Source organism: Euprymna scolopes, chromosome 3 (genome assembly GCF_053919585.1).
Source record: "Euprymna scolopes isolate OS-2025 chromosome 3, ASM5391958v1, whole genome shotgun sequence".
NCBI classification, from domain to species: domain Eukaryota; kingdom Metazoa; phylum Mollusca; class Cephalopoda; order Sepiida; family Sepiolidae; genus Euprymna; species Euprymna scolopes.
This window is the reverse complement of record NC_136484.1, coordinates 79545741-79564010: the sequence shown is the minus strand read 5'-3', so window position 1 is coordinate 79564010 and position 18270 is coordinate 79545741. Positions and strand designations below refer to the sequence as shown.

Here is an 18270-nt window from a genome sequence, read left to right as displayed (position 1 = left end):
CAACAACGCATGCGTCAGATGACGTCATGACGTCGTGACCTGATTTACTTTAAATAGTTGATAAACCGAACAAACTTTATATACGCCGCTTTAGCGCAGGTAGTTAAGGCCTTGGTTCATTATCTAAACGTTTTGGGTTCGAATCGTGGTGTGAGATGTCTTTTTTTTTTTTCGATTTTTTAAATTTAAATATTGAACCCTGTATTATTTAAGCCATTTTTCACGTAACGTTCGTTTTTCTGTTTTAATCGTTCGTTTGCCTTACGTTATTTTTTTTTGTCCCCCCCCCCCGCTTAATTAAAACGTTTTCTTTTCTTACTTCGCTTATAACAATGCTTACATTGTCATCGTTGTCGTCGTAACGCTCGACAACTTTCAAACATCTTTCACTTCTGGCTGGCCGATTTTATTTTCAAACTTCGCCTCAGGGGTTCGGCTTCGATCCTACCCTACCCCCCCCGGTTTATTTTTTATTTAACATCACACACCCCTACAAACACCCGGGCAACGCCGGGTACCCCTCGCTAGTCATACATAAAAGAGGAGTAGAAGCTTTAATCAGCAAAATGAATACAAAATAGTGGGCAAAATGAAGTAGGAAGGGAACAAAAAATGTGTGAAGAAAGCGACAAAGTGAATAATTAAATAAGTTCACACCAAAACCGAATATAGAGATGAATCTTAAGTTTGTTTTTTTCTGAAACCGGACATACATGAATTGCAATAGTACTAGATGATATGTGAATGACTTGAGTGTTTGAGAATGAAAGCTTTTCAGTGTATCATATATCTTTGCATAAAGATATATGATAGCCATAGATGAAAAGCCCAGAATTATTATCAGCCTGTCAAAAAGTACTTTGAAATATCATATCCCTTCTCATTGGGGACAAACGAAAAGTCAATAGGTTTAATTAACCATCAACCTTCACAACAGCCAATGAATGTATAATTTTCCACCTTCAATGTCCAAAATTTCAATATTTTCAGACAAAACTTAATCACAGTTTCTACATGAAAATAAAAGAAAGAGCCATTTCTTTAATTGACAATCATCTAATAACTATTTTTGAAAAGATGGATTTGTATAAAAGTTTTTTTTTATTCATACTTTTAATGATCCATGAGTAAATCATTATTAATTAGTGTTTTCCTGCATGTTACATAAATCATGAATATGATTTAATTTCCATCTAAAAATCAACATGAAAGAAGGAAATATGGAAACTAAGCTTAAGTGAAAACTAATGTATAAAATGTTATTTTTTCATGTGTATATTTTAGCATGCCTTCTGTTTCAGCTTTTTATCACAATTAGCAAGAATATGTAGATGGGAGAACAAAGCAAACTTGTTTGCTTTTAAAACAAAACAGTTTGCAGCTTTTCGTTTTGATTTTTGAAATTAAAACAAATGAATCAAGCAAAAGAAACAATTTATCTTTGAAAATAGTTTGTCATTTCAGCAGACACCTGTGTGTAATGAAGCGTATTTCAGCTAGTGGCAAATCATTATTTTCCATTTTAATGTCCTTGGAAACATTCAAGGACAAATGGAGGGGAAGTTGTCTGGGTTAGGGTTTTATATATAGTAATGAGCAAGAGAATGACAAACAGAAAGTAAAATGTGAGTGACATCATGAAAATGTTAAATTTTCTCAGAAAGAGAAAGCAATTGAAAGTGAGTATTAAAACACGTTAACTTTACCTTCAGCATATTCCATAACTATCATGAGAGCTTTATCTTCGAGAAAGTTTTCATAATATTTGATGATAAAAGGATTATTGAGCATAGACAAAACTTTCACTTCATTCAAAGCCGTTTGTCTTTCATCTTTGGTCATTTGTTCCACTGGAATCTGCTTGATGATCACAAGTTTCTTGTCATTTAGCCGACAGCATAGGTACACAATGCTACAAGAAGGAAAGCAAAACTATATTTTTACATGAAATAAAAAGTAAACGAAATATTAATTAGATACAATTGAAAAAAAACTAGGATTCTGATCCAGTTTTTGAACCAAACAAAACTGCCTTTTGCTAATGCAGATTTACGTAGATATCCAGAAAAAGTTGAATAGAAACAGAAAAAATATCAAACAATAGGAAAAAATCATGAACAGCTTTCAAAGCAAGAAAAGTGCTCATCATATTTTATTTCTTTTTTTATATGTCTGTGAATTCTTTGTTAACCTCATGTTCAATATTTGCCTTGGTTCACATAGTGGTCCCACTATCCAAGAAAATCTTCAATTTATACCTTCGTGTCTGGACATATCTCAAGTAATACATGACACCTCATCAGTATTTTGAATTAACTATGATGAGCTAGAAATAATTGACATCTTGCTCAAAAGACTATTTATAAAAGCAGCATGTTACCATAGAACTTCCATTCCTCCCTATAATAATAATAAAAAAAAAAAATGGTCATCTTCCATGGAATCATGGACAAATTTGATTATGAAAAGAGGACATTTTCTGGTACAGAAAGACTTTTTAATACTTCTGCAGTTTAAAGCCCATTTTTCTGTGAATCTCACTCAGCAACGCTCGATGAACGACGGAAACTCTCGGATTAAAAAAAAAGCAAAAAGAGATGCGATTGAGCAGACGGTAAAAATTGGAAGAAAACAAAAAGGAAAAGAAAGAGTTAAAAAGGGAAAGAAAAAAAAGGAAAGAGTATCATTATGCTTCTTTAAGCAACAAGTCTTTTGACAAAAAAGGAAAATAAATAATTTGAGGCCAGAATTTATTTGTGAGTCACCGGAAACATTCCTCACATTTTATCAGGAAAATCGGCTGCTAGCAATGGAGAGGTATTTTCATATTTTTTTTATGCCCTGCCCCAGCGTAGTATAAACACCCCCAACCTTCCTATGTTAAGAACGGCTTTCAGAATAAACACCCCCAACCTCGAAAGCTGTTCTTAACATGGGAAGGTTAGGGGTGTTTATACTACACTGGGCAGGTCATAAGAAAATACCAAAATAACTTTCCATATACAAACAAAAATATATATATATATATAGTAGTTCACTAATTTGAAGAAACAAAACTTTTATTAACCTCTACCCCCCCCCAAAAAAAAACAATAGAAAAAAAACACAGTTGCCATAAAAAAATAAATAAAACAGTAAAATTTATTAAATTCTTATGGTTACTTTATTTTCTTTCTTTCTTCTGTTCGCTCAGTATTATCCGTCAGTTTCATTGTTCGCCAGACGTTGCTGAACAAAACTTATGGAAAAACAGGCTTTAAACTGCAGAAGTACCAAAATGAACTGTACCATGAAATGAATTAAGTTCTACACTGTTTCCTAAAGATATTTAGTGTATATTTTAAAGTGGCAGAAGATGAAATTTCACCAGCAAAAGAAAAATGCTACAACTATGCAGATCAAGCAAAGTGACTGAGGCATCTTCTAACGAACACGGGATGATATCTCTAGGATTTTAAATCTACATGCCTATTGGTTCTGCAAACATTCTGTATGTAATCATTTTTTGCCTTTGTTTGTTAATGAATTTTACATCTGTTTCATTCACAGCAATTACAATATCCTGCCACTGAGTTTGGAACAGTTTATTATACTTTTTCAGTATGTTCCTTTGCTGGAAAATGGCTTCTTCTGATAGATGAGAGTTTACAGCATAGCAAAAGAGATTCAATTTCAGCAAGTAGATAAGGTCTTTAATAAAACAATATTAGACATAGAAGGATTTTATCTGAAAAACAAAGTAACCATTTGTTTCTTAGTGAAGAAAGGGGGGAAATTGACAATGAAATATTTTGACAAAATATGGTGCAGTTGTGATGGCAATAGATATCTGCATTTTTTCTCAGAAGATTTAGTGCACAAAAATATGGACAATTTGAAGGTTTTTTACTAGTGGTGGGACGATTAATCGGAATCAGAATCGTTAATCGTAAGAATTGTGTATTTTGGGTGGAATCGGAATTGGAATCGCATCGTTAAAAAATACCTTTGATTTACGATTCTTTCATTATGATTCTCTTATATTTTTAAGTTGAACTGTTTGTTTGAAGTGAGATTAATGCTGTCAAAAATTTATGATAAAAACGTCATAGAACTTTTCATAACATATTTCATATGATATACAAGGATTTTATTAACTACTTTAAAGGTAATCTTTATTTATTTTAATGATTTTTCTTATTCTGTCACATAGATAGGCGCTGTCTGTTTGTTTCGAAACTTTGAGGTCCATGATTAGCTATCTCTTTGCACAGTTGCGAAACTTTAGGGGCCACAAGGTAACATTGTTTTCATTTGTGAGCGAAGTTTATTTATGTATAAAACAGCCTAACTACATAAAGTCCATGAAAAAGTTAATGAATACTTGACCCTTAGAGAAAAAAGATTTTACAGTGCTATCATTGCGAGTAAATCATGTTAAAAATCAGTGGTTTTTCCAACTGGTGACTAAAAAAGGGTGAGGGGGCTTATCTTTTGGAAAGTTTTTTTTTTTACCGACACTCTTCCATTTGTAAATGAATGAAAAATGTCATTATTAAATGAAAAATGTCTTGTCAACCTTTATATTTTTTTTAAAATAAAACAAGCAAAGTCAAATTATTTAAACAATAAAAAGTTTAATAGAACAATATATGTACTTTCTATTTTCTGAACGAAGGCTGCTTCAGGAAATATTTTTAAAACTAAAGTGAAACTGATCACGTGGTATCAATTCGCAAAACTTTGACAGTTAGTCGGCTTTTTTGAAGCATCCAAAAACAAAAACGTTAGAACTACATATTATGCTGACTGACGGTTCCGCTTAAGATCTTTCGAAAACTACAAAAGAAAATCATTTTGTTATCTGTTAAATAAATGCTGTAAGTGAATTTAATTTTTTTTTCTTTTCGAAATTTACATTTCATTAAAATATTTTGCGAATGAAGCAATTAAACATTTCTTTTGGAACTTCTTTGCATAATAAAAACAAAAAAAAATATGTAAAATTTGTTAAAAATGGAAAAAAGTTTAACTTTTTTTAAAAATCCTTTGAACCCTAACTTTGCAAACTAACTAATCACTCAGAGCCGTTCAACTAAAGGGGCTTGGTCGACATTCACTGATGCCTGGTATCAGTCGTAAATAGGTAAATGTTTCCCAACCCCTAACAAAAAATAAAAATGAAAAGGTTGTCAGAAAAAGCATTAAGGCAGAGGCAATTTCGAAAGTTCAATAAAAAACTTTTATTAAACAGTATAAATAAACAATTACTAAAAATTTACTTTTTTATATAGAAATAAAGATGTAAAGACATTAAATAAGAATAAACATTAAAGGACGATAAGTATATAATCTATATATATATATATAAATAGAAATAACCCATTTATTTAAATTTAAAAAGTAACATTATTATTAAAATATTTTTTAAAAAGTTAAATAAATAGGAATAATTTGAGACAATTGAATATAAAAGGCTAAAAATTCAATCAAAGATTTAGTTATTTTTAAATTTCATTTAGAAATAAAGTGAAATAAAAAATCAGTTAGCGATGGAAGCTGCAAAAAAATGTTAAATTTTAAAGAATTATTGAAGATAAAGAGAAAATAAAACAAAAAATGAATATCAAAAGATAAACAAAAAAGGTTATTCCCCTTGAAATTTGATGTTATTGTATTTTTGTAGCATTACAAGCATATGATGTATTTTCGTGGACATCGGCAATATTACATACCTTTTCAACAAGTCATATCTTTTCTATTTGTTGGTCAATTTTTAAAAGAATTACATTGATGAACAGAGAATAGAATAAGCATTTCAATGATGCTAATTTATTTTTCTTTTATGCTCCAAGTTAAAAATGAAAAAAAAAACGTTAAAAACTGACGGCAGCAAGAAGGGAAACTGTTTTTTCAATGTTTACATTTCATATGTTACGTTTAGATACATATGCGCGGGGTTAAATTTAATTGGATATGGCTGAAATTTTACAGGCTATATAAGCAGAGAAGTCCATCTCTACTGGATTTTTATTTTTATTTTTACGACCACAGGAAGCAAAGTTACGACCGAGCAAAGTGGACAAAGAATATTTCAAAATTGATAAGATAAATTGGTATATATATCATCCATTTTCATATAGATAATAATTTTAGAATTATTTTCATGTATAATATGTAAATATTGGATAATTATTAATTGTGTGGAAATTTCTTTAAAATGTTATCTATATATATAAAAGCAAAAATGTATGTATGTACGCTTTTCCTCGATGTCCCCAAAAGGCTTCTTTCAGAGAAGCGCTCGCTCGCTTCTCAACTTCTTAAAACTTTTTATATCATCTATAAATTGTAATATCTCACACTTAACCACGGAGCTCGCCTGTCTATTTTATTGACTTTCAAACGTTAATCATTCGACATTTCCCGCATCGGCATGCGTTACATTCGGTTTTCAGTATAGACAAAAAGCAAAACTCGACTGTAATCACTGGCCTGCGCGCCCTCCGAGGCCCGGGCGACAAGATCAAGGTGTAGTATTTGTTCCTACAGATACTGCAAGCAAAGACCAGATGTGAGGGCAACCCCACATACCTGACCTTTAACCAGCTCCCATTTCCCACCTCTCGGGAGCTGGTCCCCCTTTTTCCCTTCCCCCTCCCTTTACTCCTCACATTAAAAATTGGCCTTGTGCCTAATTTGCTCGGTGGGGGAGCAAATAAATACCCACTGGCCCGCGCGCCTCGGCGGCACGGGCGTCAAGATCAAAGTGTAGTATCTGTTCCGACAGATGTTGCAAGCTATGACCAGCTATGACTAGCAAAGACCATATGTGGGGGTAACCCCACATATCTGACCTTGGTCACTGAAGGGGCAACCCTTCATACCAACAGTTTCTAATCCAGCTCCCACTTCCCACCTCTCGGGAGCTGGATCCCCCTTTCCCTCCCCCTTCCCCCTATCTCCACATTAAAAAACGGCCTCCTGCCTAATTTGCTCAGTGGGGAAGCAAATAAATATCCACTGACCCGCGCGCCTCGGCGGCACGGGCGTCAAGATCAAAGTGTAGTATCTGTTCTGTCAGATGCTGCAAGCAAAGACCAGCACAGACCATATGTGGGGGTAACCCTTCATACCAACAGTGCTTATCCAGCTCCCATTTCCCAATTCTCGGGTGCTGGTCCCCTTTTTCCCTTCCCCCTCCCTTCACTCCTCACATTAAAAATTGGCCTTGTGCCTAATTTGTTCGGTGGGGGAGCAAATAAATACCCACTGGCCGCGCGCCCTCCGGGCGACAAGATCAAAGTGTAGTATCTGTTCCGACAGATGCTGCAAGCAAAGACCATCAAAGACCATATGTGGGGGTAACCCCACATATCTAACCTTGGTCAATGTGGGGGTGACCCTTCATACCAACGGTGACTATCCAGCTCCTATTTCCCACCTCTCAGGAGCTGGTCCCCTTTTCCCCTCCCCCCTCTCTCCACATTAAAAAACGGCCTTGTGCCTAATTTGTTCAGTGGGGAAGCAAATAAATAAACACTGACGCGCGCCCTCCGGGGCCCAGGCGACAAGATCAAAGTGTAGTATCTGTTGTGACAGATACTGCAAGCAAAGACCAGATGTGGGGGCAACCCCACATACCTGACCTTTAACCAGCTCCCATTTCCCACCTCTCGGGAGCTGGTCCCCCCTTTCCCTCCCCCTCCCTTCACTCCTCACATTAAAAATTGGCCTTGTGCCTAATTTGCTCGGTGGGGGAATAAATAAATACCCACTGGCCGAAAGCCAGCGGTCTCTAGAGAGCTAAGTAACGTTTGGTCAATGTCGACTTCGTCATATCAGACGGTAGCTTTCATTTCGAGACGAGACGTTCCCCCTAATAAACAGGGAGCGAGTTTTTAAAAACAAACAAACAAATTTATTGACCTCATTAAAAACTGTCCCACACAAAATGCTAACTGTTGAATACCTATCGCTGTCACGTCAATCAAAAACGCGCACTTGTTTTTTTTTTCACACTTTACTATTTTCCAACTGCGTGTCAAGGCTTCGTTTTTTTTTCACGGGCACCTGTTTTTTTTTTCACATTTCGGGTTTTTTTCACACACACCTACAAACAACCGGGCAACGCCGGGTACCCCTCGCTAGTCTTTTATAGGAATTCAAATCTGCTTAAAGGGAAACGGCTCGCTATGCGCTAACCATCGCTGTCAGCATATTAACGAGTTTGTATTCGCTTAAAAATAGAAAACTGTTTTTTCTGCTTCCAAAACGAAAGCAGAAAAAAGGTTTAATTTTTTATTCTGAGTTTGTCAATCAAGTTTTTCAAATTTGATTTCCAAACAATACTATTTTGTTGTTTTTGATGCTTTCAGTACACATGCACTAAAAGCGTTAAAAAACAACAAAATGTACTAAGTATTTGCGTTTGCTTTTTAGTGGTAAAAAAACGCAAAAACAAATATATAACAAATATATAACAAATAAAAGGTACTTGTGCATTTATGCTACCATGCTGAAATAATAACATTATTATTTAGAAACCCATTCTTAACATGGGGAAGGAAGGGGGTTTTGTTAACTATTCTGTACTTTCACCTAACAATTAAATAAAATATATTGTGAAACTTGAATTTATTTTTAACTCATTGTCAAGACCATTTTTTTGAATCTGTAAAACAAACCTGAGTTTAATAATAATATAATTAGGTGGTTCGATAGGTGTACCAGAATTTTGGGGGAATTTTTGGCACCCCTCACACAAAACTGAATAAAATATAAAATCTCGTAATTTCTCTTTTAAAAGTGGGTTGTGTATTTTCTTTATGGAATATACTTCCAAAATAAACTATTAAAGTTGTTTAAAAAATAATAGAATTATTATTTTTTATTTTTTTAAAAAGTGTTTACGAAGTGCCGGCATGCGTTCATGCAGCCATTTTTTTTACGTAATGAAATCAATTGAATTTTACGAGTTAATTATTTTTTATTTATAAACTTTAAAAATCTATGAAAATTTTTCCATTGGTTATATTTTTACAATATTTTCAGGGTCAATGTGAAATTTTATGCTCTTTCCAATAAACTGAATATAATATTTTAGACAAACGTTTTTTTTTGTAAATTCACCCCCCCCCATTTTGAAATGTCTTAAAATTTTAATAATTAATTTATGTACCAAAGTTTTATATATCACAAATTGAAGATAAAAGATCAATAAATAATTTGTAAATTAAAACAAAAGAAGTGTTTTTTGGAAATTTACCTATAAAGTCCAAAGTGTAAAACCTTTTTTTTTTAAAAACCACGTTGATTTTTTTTTTAATTGGAAGCCTATGTTCTGCTTATATTGTCCAGTAAGTAATGGATGATGACAATTTTTTCGTATTTCATTCAATGTTTTCTTTTTTTAGATATTTAAAAAAAATTTTCACTTGAGAAAAAAGAATGAAAATATAAAAATCAAAACTTTATGTATTTCTTTGAAAAAAGAAGAAAAAAAAATTCCATGAGTGTCTTTTTTTTACAGGCAAAATCTTATAAGTAAAATTTGACTATTTTTAAACTATGGGAACACATATTTTTCACAGATAAGGCTAGACAACTAATGCGAAGTGTGGTTTTTACTTTTTTTTTTTTTTTTTTTTTTTTTACATTTTCACCCCAAACAAGGCAAATTGCCACTTTGGTGTAGGGGGCTACTATCAGGGGCAGCAACTACTGGGGTACTATGTTGGGATTTGGGTAGCAAGATGTCGGTTCACATTACACTTGAACTTCTGCATGTCAGTACAGTTAGGGAAGAAGGGACCTGGAATGGAATTCCAGAGTCTAGCGGTTCTGGGGAAGAAACTACTGGAGTAGAAAGATCTTTTACATCTAGGGATCTCTACTGTGTGGGGGTGGGATTTAGCTGCCTGTCGGGTTTGTCGAGGGTGTCTACGTCATGGGGCATAAGTGTCTGCAGTTCGTCAGAGCATTCACCATTAAAATACTTGTAGAACAGGCAGAGGGATGCAACATTTTGTCGATGGGACAGAGGCTGAAGCTTAGATGCCAGTTCAGGGCCTATCAGATTGGCGACTCTCTTTTGAACCTTGTCTAGGCGTGAGAGACTAGCAGCAGATGCACCAGCCCAAATGTGACAACAATACTCCATACATGGGCGAATGGTGGCCTTATAGAGGTACAGGATACTTTCAGGTGTCAGTAGTTTTCTAGCACGGCCCTGGCAATGTTTTCAATATAATTGTTCCAACTCATGTTTCCTGTGAACGTTAGGCCAAGCAGTTTGAAAGATGTACTCTCAGACAGGGAGTCACTGGCTATTGCTATTGGTGGCAGAGAAGGTTTCTTGTAATTATTGAAGGAAACCAGTTTAGTCTTGGCAGCATTGAATGTGACCATCCATTTATGTCCCCATTCCACTACAGATTGGAGGTCATCCTCTAGTGTTTTTGCCATTTCTTTAGTTATGTGTTCATTTGTTTTCCTGTCATGCCTGTTATAGAGTGTGGTGTCATCAGTATATATACCCATCTCAGAGGCAGTTTTCTCGGGGAGGTCATTAATAAATATTAGGAACAATAGAGGTCCAAGGATAGACCTCTGAGGCACTCCCACATTTATATCACTCATGTCCATCCGTAGTTCAAAACAAAAAAAAAAACTACTTCCGGTTTTGGATAAAAACGTAAAATACTTTTGTCATGGCGCATTTTTCAAATAGGCGTTTAAAAAATTCTTTTATTTAAAATATAAATGGATTTTAAAATATAAATATGGATAAATTCTTAACAATGAAGAATGGAACTACACATTGATTAGTAATTTTTATAGGTAAGTGATTTTTTGGAATTTATATCTATTTTTTATAATCGATGTAAGTAAAATTTTGTTGATTTTCTTCAAATCTTTTTTAAAGAAAACTGATTTAAAAAAACAAATATTGCATAATTTGCTATTAAACCTGTTATTTTTTTTTTAATTTGGTCTTCGCTCCTTTAATTGAAAAAAAAATTAGGCTTTGAATTACATTTTTTCAAGTAGTTATAAGTTTGGAAAGATAGGAGGTCAAATTATTCAATATTTTTTCATGCATTCGTAAGGTCGGTTTCTGACACACCTAGTGGTTCAATAAAGAATTTCATTGTGATGCATTTTGTAAATTTTTATCTTGTTTCCACCTTAACATTTTTCTTTAAAATGACTATCTTTTAAGGTTTTTGGGTATGCTGAATACGAATATCGCATTTAAATTTCTACAAATAAGTAGCTTTCCGGTAATAAAGCATGGTCATTTTTTATGTTATTGTTGATGGCCATCTTGGTACATGCGTTTGAGCATAGTTTCTCGGGGTTAGGTTTGCACGCTTGGACGTACCAAGATGGCCACCAGCGACAACATAAGAAATGACATTGCTTAATATATGGAAAACTACTTATTTGCAGAAAATTTAAATGCAATATTCATTTTCGGCATGACCTAAAACTTATAAAAGTAATCCGTTTAAATGTTAAGGTGGAAACAAGGTTAAAAATTACGGTTTTATTTCTTTGTTTACATAGTTGAATTTTCAGTAAAACAACAGAATAGAAATAACGAAAGTTACCATTAACTGATGAATATATAGTTGTTTATCAGGATTCCTGGTATCCTGGTACTGTGAAAGCCACATTGAGTATTCATGTAGAGTATGATTTATGGTTGCATCTCAGAAAATAGAGATAGAGAGGATTTACAAAAAATTGGGCTGATCCCAAAATGCATAAGTTGTGGTCGACTATGGGAATTTCCATCTTTTATAGAAATCCAAAATCTATGTGAAAAATTTTCTTCGATTTATTTCTGAGATTAATTCATATCTACTCATTTTTTTCTTTTTTTTTAGGGGAGTAGTAAATATCGGCCATGAATGCTCTTTAGGCATTCAATGGCTACACCCCAGATTAAGCTCTATTTTGGTGAGGAGGCAGGAAAATGCCTGCTCCCAATAAAGCTATATTTAAATATCACTATAATACTTAGTTTTGTTCATGAATAGACACCCACTGTATGATACCATGCACCAGTTTAAAAAAAAATTGAAATTTGTACATCTGAATTTATAATTCATGGCTTATTGTAAAAAGATACATCAAATTTGACTGCATAATCAGAAAGAGCACACAATTTTACATAAGAGTGCCAAGTTTCATGAGAATAGCTTGAACAATAAATAAATGGTGGCGAAATTACCGAATTTCTTGAAATGTTGAGATCCACAATTTAGCCCACTTTTTCTAAAGCAAAATTTTCTCATAACTTTTAAACTACTGATGGTATTTGCATAATTCAAATGGTTTTAAGCATCTTTTACATAGCTCGTTTCATGCAAGTTGATAAAATAATTATCTAAAAAGAAAAAAATCAAGTTGTAATGCTAATTTTTGTTGAATTAATCATGACTTACTTTTTCTTTATATTTTTAATGTACAAAATAACTCCTGAAATTGATTGTTATTAATTTTATGGTGCATGTTTAATTCATGGGTAAAATATTTGTTTTGACTTTTATCTTCAATGAAAGAAATTTTACGAAAAAAAATTGTTTTCGAAATTCTCTTAATTTCCACTTTTTCACTGTACCAAATTTTTTCGTTACACAAAAGCTTTCGAGATTATATAATGTATTTCAAAACAACAATTAGTTAACCTGTTAAGTTTTGAGATATTGTGTTGAACAAAGATGGCGGCGTAGTTCAGATCAGTAACCAAGATGGAGGCCAAGAATCAAATGCAGTTCGTGGCGTAGTTAATGGCGAACTGATTGAATCCAAAATTCGACAATTTTTATCATTTTAAAATGTTTTCATTGGTTGTTTAGCACAGTCGGTGCTTATAAAAATGATTAGCAAATCCATTCGTCTCATACCCCCATTACTCGTGATGGGGAATGTCTCCTAGCGGCTTCGGCTGCAGGGAGACAGGGTAGTAGTACTTGTCAAGGATTCATCACTTGACACTCACCTGACAGGTGAGGGGCCGGGAACCGGCCCAGCACCTGTCAGACTGAGGTACGCCGTCTGGGTAATACCTAGGAGGTCCACCCTCCCAGGCCTTGCCACTGGGCTTTCCGGTGGAGTAAGTTCATTACTTACTGCCTGAGGCGCTCCTACCGGGGAATGCCGACGGGGTTACTCAGGCAATTTTTACAATTGAAGGAGTGCCCCTCCTTTAGGGGAGCCTGCTGGATCCCCACTTTCCGGCCTTGTGCCACATTTTGCCGAGGTGGACAGCAAATAAATAACTACCCCCATTAGAAGTCAAAAACGATTTACACACCCCCTTTTTTGATATAATGGAAAAATTCTTTCGGATTCAATTTTGGTTTGACTTGAGAAAAGGAAAGAAAAATAAATAAAAATAAACAAATAAATAAACAAAGAAAACTAAACCAATAAAATAATTGTTTTTTTTTTTGTTGTTTTGTTTTTGTAAAAACAAAACAACAAAAAAAAAAACAATTATTTTTTTTCTTCTTCTGGTTTTGGGGGAATTTGTCTTTATTCTCATTGGTCAAAAAGAAGTATTAATATATTGTTATAATGTGTGCAAAAAGAAGCCATTTTTTTATGATATTGAGTTTTTTTTATTTTGTTTTTTGATACATAAAAATAAACACTTTTCAAATATATATAAACATACAAATAGAATACTTTTCAAATACATATAAACATATGCACAAAAATTGACAAATGTACATATATATTTTTTTTTTCAATAGTGTTTGCCAAAAAAAAGATGCAAAAAAAATTATTTGACAAATAGGAAATTTATAAAGAAAAGGTTTTAACAAGTTACTTTTTTTTTTTTTTTCTTTTTACAAAACCTGGAAACATTATGTTAGGTATTAGTTGGTTAATTTGGTTAGTAAGGTAGAAATGGTCGCAGTTTAACGTCGTGCCCGGGACAATTTACAATTTTTTTTTTTTTATTTTGGTGTGATTTGGACTGTTCATGCTTCTCTTTTTGGGTTTCTGAAAAGAGATTTATTCATAATTAGATTCCAAAAAGTTTGGTTATAAAATGTCTTGATTTTATTCTTTTTATAGGTTTAGTGAAAATGTCGGCTATATTATTTTCAGATGTCACATAAGTAAGAGTAATAGATTTTTTCCTTATTTCATCCCTTATAAAATGATATCTGATATCAATATGCTTCGACCTTTGATGAATCATAGAATTATTTGCTAATAAGATAGTGCTCTGATTATCACAATGAATTACTATAGGTTTTTTTACTTAGATCTGGTTTTAAAATAGATTTTAGAAGGGTGTTCAGAAAAATTGCCTCCTGTACGGAATGAGTTCTTCACAAGTAGAAAGGGCAACAATTTGTTGCTTTTTAGTTTTCCAAGAGATCATAGGTCCAGTCTTTGACAATCTAAAACAATACCCCGTTATACTTTTTCTATCCTCAGAGTTACCCCAATCTGAATCCGAAAAGCCTTCTAAATTTAGAGGATATATAGACTTTTTAAATATTAAAGATTGTTCCTTGGTTCCTTTTAGGTAACAAAGGATTTGTTTTGAACAATTAAGGTCTTTAATTGTCGGTTTCGATAAGTTTTGAGATAGCTAGTGTAACATGTCAGACCTTGTTACAGTCATCAAGTAGATGAGGCTCCCTACAATTTCCCTGTATATTTGATTATTGATTATTATTATTTTGTTTCGGTCCCTATATTTTTATTTATGTCCATTTTGACGGGAGTTGAACGCGGCTACAATCTTGCATTCCGAACTTGAGTAGAATTTTTTCAATGTATCGTGATTGGTTCATAGTTATAGTTTCATTTTCACAGGTAAATTTTATACCAAGGAACCATGACAGTCGTCCAAGATCGGCTATTTTAAATTTTTTATTTAATTCATTTTTAACATCTTTTAAAGTGTTGTCACAGTTTGAGGCGAGTAATATATTGTCAACCCAAAAAACCCAAATCAACAATTTATTACCTACATGTTTGGTATACATGCACGCGTCTACGGGACATTGTTTGAATTCCTGTTCTATTAAATAATTATGGAGTGTTAAATTCCAATTGTGTGCACTTTGTTTTAGTCCATATAACGATTTATCTAATTTCCACACCCAATTTTTATTTTTCATTTTAAATCCCTCTGGAGGGTAAGTGTAGATTTCACAGTCAATCGGAGCATTTAAATAAGTATTTTTTACATCCATTTGATGTATTTTTAAATTGTATTGAGCGGCAAGTTGTAATAAAATTCTAATTGTTGTTAAAATTGTCGTTGGTGAAAATGTTGCAAAATATTCCACTCCAGAAATTTGTGAAAAACCTTTTGCAACAAATCTTGCTTTAAAAGTTTCACTGCCAGAAGCTGTGATTTTTTTTTGGAAAAAAACCCAGCGTGAAGAAATTATATTTTTATCTGTTGGTTTTGCCACTATTTCGTATGTGTTATTTTCAGATAAAGCTTTCAATTCGGATACCATAGTTGTTCCCATTATAACTTTCCGGTACACTGTTCAACAAATAACAGTAATCCACAGCGTAATCTTGTATCTTTTCAATTTGTAAGAAGTCTGGCCTTTTTTGCTCCCTTATTGCGTATTGACGTGTCTGGTTAATATTTTCGTAAGAAGTTCTACTATAATTGTCATCGTTATTAATATTTTCATTGTGATCGATTAAGATACTAGGTAATATTTCACGTTTTTCATCCACTGGTTCGCCATTTTTAAAATTTAATGTATTATTGAATTTTACACATCTAACCCTTTTTATGGCATTTTGGTTTGGGAAGTAGATTAAGTATGCCGGACTATTTTTATCATAACCTACGAAAGTACCTTTTTCGCTTTAGTATTTAGTTTACTGGTGTTTTCTATAAATGCAAAACAATCAGAACCAAATAGATGCATTCTGTTCATTTTAGGTTTTACACCGCAAAACGCTTCATACAGCGTTTTTCCTAGCCTCTTATTGAACGATCTATTTCTGATATATGCTGCTGCCATTAAAGCGTACATCCATAAACTATGCGCTAATTTCGATTCGATAAGTAGGCATCTTGTCATCTCAAAAAGGGTTCACCATGCCCTTTTAGCAGTGCCATTTTGGAAGGGGGAATATGGCACTGATTTTTCGTGTTTAATACGGTGGTTAATTAATAGAAGTTCAGCCTTTACTAGTAAATTCAGTCCCATTGTCTGAGCAAATACATTTTACAAAACCGTATGGGCCAATATCAGCTAAATATTTCTTAGTGGCGAGGATAATGTCGGATTTGTTTTTTAGAAAATAAACCATAATTAAACCGAAAACATTATCAATAAAGTTCAAAATGTACATTAGATTGTTTCTCCCCATCGGGATGATCGGACCTGCTAAGTCACAATGCACAAGTGAGAGAATTTTCGTAGCTTTTTTGTTTGGCGTTCGGCTTATATCTTTTGTCATTTTCCCCTGTGCACACACATCACAATTTGGGAGATCAGCTGAAGGTATTATTTTCATGCCTTCGACTACATTTGGTATTTTTTTAATATCAGCTGTATCGCAGTGTCCTAGAATTTTATGCCAGGTTTCCAAGTCGTGACAGGCAGTTTTTGAGGGAACCATACTTTTTAAATAATATAGTCGGCCATTTTCTTTAATTTCAAATACAGTTCCATTGGGGTATATCAATTTTGATTTATTTTGGCCAAATTGTATATTCGCGCCTTGTTTAATTGCAGCCTGCACAGAAAATATGTCTTGTTTAAATGTAGGTATGAACAGAGCATTTTTTAGAATACAGTTACAGATTTCGCCTTTATTATTTTTTAGATATATTTTAGCATCGCCTCTTTTCAAGACTATATCATTTATTTGACTACCGTCGGCAAGTTCGACAAAATGACTTTGAGGATTAAAGTTTGAATCAAAATTAATAAAATCAGATTCCTTGGTGATAACGTGCGCTGTAGCACCACAGTCTACAAGGAGATTTTTACGGTTTGTGGTATTGTCAAAGTTACATGTGAATAGAAATGTATGTTCTTCCTCAAAGTTTTCAACGTTTTTAACGGAGTCCATTTTAGAGCGTTTATATCGACATTGGAAACTTTTGTGGTTGGGTTGTCCACAATTACAGCAGATTCTTTTTCTCGGGAAAATTACTTTTGGAGAATACATTGCGGTGAGGTGCGTAATTTGGTCGTGTCTGCTTTCGAGAAGCATTTTTGAACTTCATAATATTGCTAGAGTTATTATTGTCCACAAGCATATGATTAGTCTCTTCGTAACTGCGCAATGCCACTTTAAATTCACTGAAATTTATGGGTTTGTCTTTCTGAGTTATAACAGTTGTAAATGGTTTAAAATTGGCTGGAAGTCCCTTGAGGGTCATTGATATCAACAAGCTATCGCTTATTATTTCACCTGAGAGTTGTAAGGCATTGGCGGTTGTTTCTGCCCTTATAACGTAGTCGGCGATCGTTTCATCCTCGTTACGTTTCAGAGACGTTAGTTCTGTATATAGGGATATAATTTTCGGTTTCCCTTTTGATAAATAATGTTCTTGTAATATGTTCAATGCTTTTCGTCCATCATCCAATGCATCTCTTATAATCAGAGACAGACTTCTATCGTCTAAACATTGAATCAGTTCTGCAAAAACAGTCGCATTCTTTTCGAGAAATTCAGGGTCATTTGGATTCTCTGTTGGAGATTGTATGACTTTGTGTAGTTTTCGAATCCTTAGATATTCCAAAAATTTTACTCACCACAATTCGAATTTAGATTCCGATCCGTCAAAGAAAAGACGATGGCTGGGCGCATAACCTGTTAAGTTTTGAGACAGTGTGTTGAACAAAGATGGCGGCATAGTTCAGATCAGTAACCAAGATGGTGATCAAGAATCAAATGAGGTCCGTGGTGTAGTGAATGGATTAAAAAATAAATATTTATCCCCCCTCTTCATTTTAAACTAAAAATTTTCAGATATTAGCAGTTAAAAAAAAAATTGTATGCTATATTAAAAAATAAATATCCATTCCCCCTTAAAAAAAATTGTACGCTATATTAAAAAATAAATATTCATTCCCCCTTAAAAAAAAATTGTACGATATAGAAAAAGATAAATATTCATTCCCCCTTAAAAAAAATTGTACCCTATATTAAAAAATAAATATTCATTCCCCCTTAAAAGACAACAAAAAATTAATTAAATTAAAAAATAAATATTTATTCCCTCCTCCTCATCTTAAACTAAAAATCTTCAGATATTAGCAGTTA

The 18270-nt window shown here is 33.4% G+C and overlaps 1 protein-coding gene across 6 annotated transcripts in view; it reads right to left on the bottom strand.

Moving 5' to 3' along the window:
• LOC145256465 (serine/threonine-protein kinase Nek8-like) overlaps positions 1–18270 on the bottom strand; it is a 453710-nt gene that overhangs the window by 365216 nt on the left and 70224 nt on the right. For 4 of the 6 annotated variants that reach the window (XM_080115404.1, XM_080115411.1, XM_080115420.1 and 1 more), the window contains exon 2: positions 1707–1912. The exons of the other annotated variants lie outside the window; for them this stretch is intronic. In XM_080115404.1, the coding sequence (XP_079971530.1) occupies positions 1707–1912 (206 nt within the window). The remainder of the gene's footprint in view (positions 1–1706; positions 1913–18270) is intronic. 6 annotated transcript variants of the gene reach the window in all.